Source organism: Vigna radiata, chromosome 1 (genome assembly GCF_000741045.1).
Source record: "Vigna radiata var. radiata cultivar VC1973A chromosome 1, Vradiata_ver6, whole genome shotgun sequence".
NCBI lineage: Eukaryota > Viridiplantae > Streptophyta > Magnoliopsida > Fabales > Fabaceae > Vigna > Vigna radiata.
The window spans coordinates 12526997-12534410 of NC_028351.1; the positions used below are offsets into that span (position 1 = coordinate 12526997).

The window sequence follows — 7414 nt, forward strand, 5'->3', positions numbered from 1 at the left end:
CTACAAATTACAACTTTTCACTGAGTAAAAACATGGATAATTACAAGATTAAGGTAATTTATAAGTGTAAAAATATTTGTTTTTCACACTTATCATACATGACTCATTAATGGAACATTTACATGACTCATTAATGGAACATTTACATGACTCATTAATGGAGCATTTGCATGACTTAAATTCTTAAATAAGTTTGATTCAATCTTATTTTTGCTCTTAAATATATTTTTTCTTTTCAAATTATTTAATAAATAGTAAAATTTTGTTCTAAAATTTTTAGAAAAATGTTTATATATGTATGTGTTTTTTTACATATAATATCTATAATTTTTAACATAAAATTCAAAGGAAACTTTAATATTAGTACTTTCACCATTTCATTAATACAAAATAATAAACATAATAATATTAATAGTAAATAATGATATATTATATTATTATTATATACTAACTTTATAATGATGAAATAACTAAATAAATTCTAAATCTTTAACAAATAACTTTTTTTATATTTTAAGTATTTAATAATATTTTTATGTTATTTATCTAATAATTAAATATTTTATTTATGTTATTTGTAAATATATTATCCATTTATAAATTATTTAATAATCTTTGATAGTCACAATTTTATAAAATAATTTAATATAAAAAACAGACTTTAAAAACCTAATAAAAATATTTATTCCATTGCTTAGCCAAGGATAAATATACATTTACTTATAATTTTTTATAACAATTATTTAAAGCAGAAGCGCAACAAGAAACCAATGCTATTAATTATAACAATTATTTAAAGCAGAAGCACAACAAGAATCCCATTTAATCTTTCTTTCCTCTTCTTTTATATTTCTTTAATTGTTTTTTCATCTTTCTTTTATATTTCTTTTATATTTCTTTCTTAAGTAAAAAGAAAAAAAAAAAAAAAAAGAACAGAACGATTGGGGGTTGCACCTTCATCATGTCCTGAAGGTGTTGACCATGTCCTGAAGGTGTTGACGGGTAAATCAAAGTGAAATCTAAAATAAAAATAAGGCAAAGAAATTCCGGCAGCAGCATGAAATTGCTATAACACTTGCTCATGTTTCATTCCCTCTGGTTTTTCTATTTTATAAAATAACTCTTCCATACACTCCACAGACAATTTTCCTTAACTTTAAGAAAGGAATGTTTTTTCGAGCTAGACTTGTGGAAGAAGGAACCGAGAAGAAAATAGCAATAACAACTGGGTTTATTACGGGACAGCTCATAATGTTTATGTTTATCTATTATGCGCCTTTGCATTTAGCATTGGATAGACCCCATACAATAAGCTATACCCTATCTTCTTCGGCAATAGTCAAAAAAAATTTTTGAATTATGGATACAAGAATCCAAATTCAATACGTAATTTTAGTATTCAAAGAAGATTCTTCATATCAACCACATTCATCTTCTCACTACAGAAATAAGTAAATTTCAGTAAATCTTTCATTCCAAGCATGTTGGATTAATAAATTTCAAACAAAACATTTCCATAAAAAAGTCAAACAACACAAAATTGTGAATCCAAACTCAAAATGATAGCACAAAAAAGATATCCAATCCAAAAGAAAAGCAGCATAATCTACTCTACTCCTCTACTAGTATTGTTCCCTTCTCACTGACGTAAATACCATCAAGGAACTTCCGAATATCCTTGTTTTTAACATGACATTTCTGTAGCAAAGCAAACAAACGAAAAACACAATTAAAGTCTAAACAAGAGTAAATTATAGAAGGGTTTGGGGGAAATAAGATAAACATACCTGGTTAATGAGAGCACAAGACCTGGAAACAAGCTCTATGTCATTTCCATCCAAAACCAACTCGTCCTTCACCTTTTCTGATCGAACAACAGACACACCCTCGAGCATATCCACTTTCCTCACCTGTAACCAAAATTTTATTAAGTAAGTTCGTCATCAACCATTGTCACACCAATAAAATTCATTAAAAATTTAAAAAATATGACAAAGAGGTCAAAATCGTTATGATCTAATTTACACAACTGAAATTTAGGAAATAAAAATCATATTAATAGCATACAATAATTAGAAACCTGGTTGCGTAGAAGATTAAGATTGCAAATTTCTACGTCAAACATTAAACCAGAAGCTGGAGAGTAAATCAAAATCGCACAGCAGTGTATACCTTCAGAACAAATTTAAACAATCGAAAGGCTAAAACCATGCAAATACAATACCTGGAAACCTAGTTTACATAATTTTAGCTTCAAAGACCAAATCACACATTTTCATATCCAAAACATTAAAAATCATTGAAGTAAATGCTAACAAAACTACGAGTGTATATAAAAATCTCACAGTAATGATAGCTAAAGATTTAAACTATACAACCGGAGTTTAAAAGAAAAAGAAAGCATACAAATACAATGCTTGGGAGCCTAATTTGCTTAATTTTAACTTGAGAGGTCAAAAATCATACATTGTGAAACTCCGAAAGATTAAAATGCAATTTTTTCTGATCAAAAGAAATTTATTAATTAAACTCTCGCGTTTCATTCTGCAACATTGGCAGAGAAGCTTTCAGATTATCTACTAAGAAACTATACTGGTGTATAGCACTAGTAAACATTTTTTAAATTCTGTACAATAAATGCTATTTTGTATGTGAATGTTAAGGACTACTGATTTAAAACTTGAAAGCATGGATACAAAAAACAAAAACTTAAAGAGACTAACATAAATAAATAGATAAATACAGAACAAAATTAAAAAATAAAAACTATCTAACTACACACGACTTAAAGCACATTTAAATAAAAAATAAATAACTAAGAAATTGAAAATAAACCTTCTTCTCGCCAAGGAAGTTTCGGATTTCAATGGATTTGTTGTCGTTGGCGATGCTGGCGTTAATGGGAAAGTGGGCGTAGACAAACCTCATCTTGTAGCGGTAGCCCTTGGTGACACCGGTGATGAGGTTGTCAACGTGGCTGAGGGCAGTGCGAATGGCGGCGGAGGTTTTGCGAGATCCGAACCAGGCATCGATCTTCAGCTTCTTCTTGCCATTCTCGTCGGTGATGAGCTGAAAATCGAGGTTGAGATGTTTAAAATCTCGCACCAATTTTCCACGAGGTCCTTCCACCTCGATCACTTTCGCGTGAACTTTGATGCTCACACCGTCGGGAATGTTCATCGTTTCGGAAGATAGAATCGTCTTCATGTTTCCTCCTCTCTCTTTCTCACACACACAACCCTTCACCGGTCTCACAAATACAAAACAAAACCCTAATCCACCCTTTACCGCTTCACTGTTTTGATCTTAAATTGGTAGCCATTGGGCTAGGCCCACAACTTACTAGCCCGCACATTATTAACTTTCGGCCATTTATTCCTGTATCATTTTTTCTTCCTGCATCCTCTAAATTTTAAAATCCTATATTTGCCCTTACTAAAACTTATTAAAATAAAAATGAATTAAGTTCTTCTCCATCTAGCGGTGTTTTCTTCTTTTTTTGGTTTTTATGTGTGTAGGAAAATTTGGTGCAGTAACTACATAAATAAAAATATTTTAAAAAAATTACTATACTAGACAAGTCATGCAATTTCACACAACTTTTGTTTTGACTGCTTTAAGATTGAAAGTCCTCCATACTTCTAATTACTTCAATGTGATGTAATCGATTACAATAAATAAGTAATGGATTACAATAAATATTTAATTGATTACAACACCTTGAAGTCAGTAGGGGTCTAACAACCTTCAATCTCAATAAATATTTGATTTAGGGCAAGACACTTCATATTAATATATTTTGACAGTCTCATCAAGGCCTGATACAGCTTGACCAAGATTTCAAATAGCTCGGATGGCAGCTCATTTCAGCCTTTTCAAGGTCGGAATCAACCTAGCAAATCGACCAAGGTCTAATATAGCTTAGCCAAAGTCTGATACACTCAGTCAAAGACTAATATAACTCGATCAAAATCTAAACATCCTGAACGACAACCCGTTTCAACTTTTTTAAGCCTAAATTTAGCCTAACAAATGAACAAGGTCTGATACAACTAGGCCAGGGTCTAATAGAGCTCAGTTAAGATTTGAAATAGCCCAGATGGTAGCTCGTTTTAGCCTGATAGTCCATGATCAACCCATTTTCATGTAAAATATAAAAAGTTTCTACCTGTTTCCATGTGATATTAGACTTTCGATGATAGAAAAAAAAAAGGGGGGGGGGGTCGAGCTGGCTTGTAAAGGTCTTGGCTGATCATATCAAACATTGGTCACACTGTCAAGTTGTATTAATATGAAGTATCACAATGTGGGTTCAAATTTTTTTATGAAGTCATATTGAAATTGGAAGTCTTCTTATTCCAAAACAACTTTCTATTGAGATTGAAACTTAAATGTAATGTAATGGATTACATTTTTAATATAATCGATTACATCACTTTAAAGTCTTAGCGACATGACGACTTTCAATCTCAAAACAGTCAAAACAAAAGTGGTGCAAAGTTGTGTAGGAAGTGCACGACTTCTCCATTTAAACTTGTCTGGGGAGCTGCACAACTTGCTTATTCGCATAATTTTTTCAAATTTTACCATTTTCGTAAATATTGCATTAAATTTGTCTATATAAGTAAAAAAAATCTTTTTCTTGACATTGCATCTCGTCATAACGCATCACATTGTTTTTAAAAAGTTTTTGGATTAGATATTTCAATATTAATTATCGGATTTGGAAAAATTAACCGGATTACAAAAGCCAAATTTTAAAGGTGGATAGAATATTGAATTAGTGAATAAGATGTATGTAACACGTTAAGCAATCCGCAACACAAGGAACTTAAATTAGGTATCACAACATCGATGAAGAGATGGTTCAACTCTTTTAAACAACCATGGTGTATGTTGCGGTGGTGCCTCATTAGAGGCTTAACATGTTAGATAAACTTAAATTAAGAAAAGGTGTTTTTGTAATTTTGTGGGAGTCTTTTATTTTCCACATTTGTGTTTGACTTTTCCACTAATTTGGGCATCTTGGTTGTTATTATATTGTAGCCGCTCGGTTAGCTTGCATTTTAACACATCATGTAGAACGTGTTGCACATGATCGAGAACATCAACTAAGTTATTTCTTATCGCGATTTGCAAGCCATGAGGCACCACACAATTTCTCTTATCTTTCCACTTATTAGAAGTGGACTTTAAGCCTAACTCAACCCCACAAAACCGGCTTGTAAGGTGAGGTTTGCACCCACTTATATACTATGAATTGGCCTTATCTCTAGTCGATGTGGGACTTCCAACACCACTTTTTATCGCATAACACCAAATAAATAAATAATAAAAATAAAGACAACAAATAAACTTTTTCTGAAATAGTTTCTTCAATTAGAATTACGTTGTCCTTGATTTTTCATTTAATAGAAAACATGTAAGAGTGGGATGAATTATTGTCGAGTCCAAAAATTATTTTTTTCTTTCTTTCATACTATCTTTTATTCTTATTTCTTGTGAAAAATAAATGAAAATTGTAGATCTTCTTTATATAGTCTTCTTGCGAAATGACTGTTGAACTTCATAGCCTTTTTAGGTAGCTAATCAAACTCAGATCTAAATTGTAGGGTGTTAGTGCTTTCTTACATATGTAGCTTATACGACCTTTTAGTACTACAACATTGAGCAAACATTCCAAGAATGTCTTCTTATCTCTCAACGTCTTTCTATCTTTTGCGCAACACTTCTGAATAAAGCTTAGTATTAACATTACCTACACATACAACAAGAACAAAACATGCAAGCAGAGAGACACTTTTTCGTACAACATTAAATGTTTTAAACATTGATTATCATATAGCAATTGTGTGTTTAAAACATTTTGTCACATGTAAGCATGTTTGATAAAAACATTGTTTAAAGGCAAAGTGTTTGATATGTTACACTTAGATGATATCTTTTAAGCTCTTGTTCCATAAGGTCATCTAAGATCAAGTATATTATTTAGTAATGCTTGGTAAAGCTTGATGTCCATACGTTTTATCATTTTGTTCAAGTGTTATGGTGATTAAACACTTTCTCAGGAGTTTTACAATGTTTGACACTTTTTATGTGTTATGCATTGGATATGTTTAAGATATCATATACTTATATTTATTTTGATGATGCTTAGCATGTTATATAAATATCCTAGATAATTCATTTATCATATGCTTAGAGACACAACGCATTTGGATATTGACTTTAAGGTTTTAGTGTTTAGCTTAGCATTCACATATATTGTGTTTCCATCATAAGACATTATTTGCGTTTAGACATATTTTACTTCAACCATTATATTTTTTATATATGTTTATCTTATTCGATACTCTAGATGGAACAAGAACAAAATTTAATGAATAAAAAACTTTTCTATAACTATTTTTAAATAACTTTTCTCTCTTCAAAACGCCTCTATAAGTGATATTATTCATCTCTTAGGGAGAAGTTGTAGTATGCTCTCACTTGTCTCTTGATTTTATATATCATGACTAGAGAAAAACACCTGAGACGAGACATTGATATACCACAGGGACTCAGTTTTCTAGCACTAGGGTTTTGTTTAAATTAGAGAATTTTGAGAGACCGAAATAGGAATAGTCTCAAAGCTTCGATCGGCCAAATTAGGCTATAGATATCATGATTCCTATAACGAAAGCAAATAAGCGAAAATCTTTTTAATTCTAAAATTTTATAAAGTTGTCAGAGTATTTTATTTACTATGTGATATCATATAGCAAAATATATTAAAAGTAATGTTTTAAAAGTCCCGTACTAAAATCAAATATACGATGACACTATTTATTTTCCTTTTATAGTTTTATCCAATGATAAAAAGATTTCTTAAAAAAAATGTACTATTAAAGTATTTCTTGTTGTTAATATGCAAATGATATTTTAAAATTGAATAAAATATTTGTTAAACTATTTAAAAATAGTGGAAAACATTAATTAGTTTAAAACATGTAATAAAGACAAAGTTGTTCGTGATCTTACTCGCGAGTTCAGATATTTTGTTGATTTTGGTGTTATTTTTCGTAGAGGTCTTTAAATACCCTCATTTTAATACATTAAATATTAAACTATATTAACAACTTTATTTTAAAGATACAACACACTAGAACCCAATAGAGAATCGAACCATATTTAATATATAAAATATATTATTCCATTTTCAACTTTTTTAATTTTAAATGTAAAACGCATTATATAAAAGTACAAGAACAAAAATATATAATATTTAGGGTAAGATCACGAAGATTATTCCATAAAAAAATTATTTTATCTAGAATAAGCAAAAATGGTAAAATGATAAATATCTCTAATAAATCTATATTAAGCATGGAACATAAGAAAATAAAAGGCAAGAAAGATAATTTTTAGTAACCTC

General features: G+C 29.9%; 1 protein-coding gene across 1 annotated transcript; it reads right to left on the reverse strand.

Annotated features, from left to right (window-relative positions):
- Positions 1-1448: 1448 nt before the first annotated feature.
- Positions 1449-3290, reverse strand: LOC106763543 (60S ribosomal protein L9). Its single transcript, XM_014647719.2, has 3 exons — positions 2836-3290; positions 1788-1910; positions 1449-1698 (listed from the first exon to the last, which is right to left on the reverse strand). Exons 1-3 carry the CDS (start codon positions 3205-3207, stop codon positions 1612-1614), a joined length of 582 nt encoding a protein of 193 aa, XP_014503205.1. The 5' UTR covers positions 3208-3290; the 3' UTR covers positions 1449-1611.
- Between the last annotated feature and the right edge of the window lie 4124 nt (positions 3291-7414).

Excerpts from the sequence above, each read along its gene's own strand:
- LOC106763543 (XM_014647719.2), bottom strand. The coding sequence starts at position 3,207 with ATGAAGACGATTCTATCTTCCGAAACGATGAACATTCCCGACGGTGTG. Across the intron at positions 1,911-2,835 it reads ACTTCCTTGGCGAGAAGAAG|GTGAGGAAAGTGGATATGCT; the intron begins GTTTATTTTCAA and ends TTTTGGTTACAG. Across the intron at positions 1,699-1,787 it reads CTTGTGCTCTCATTAACCAG|AAATGTCATGTTAAAAACAA; the intron begins GTATGTTTATCT and ends GCTTTGCTACAG.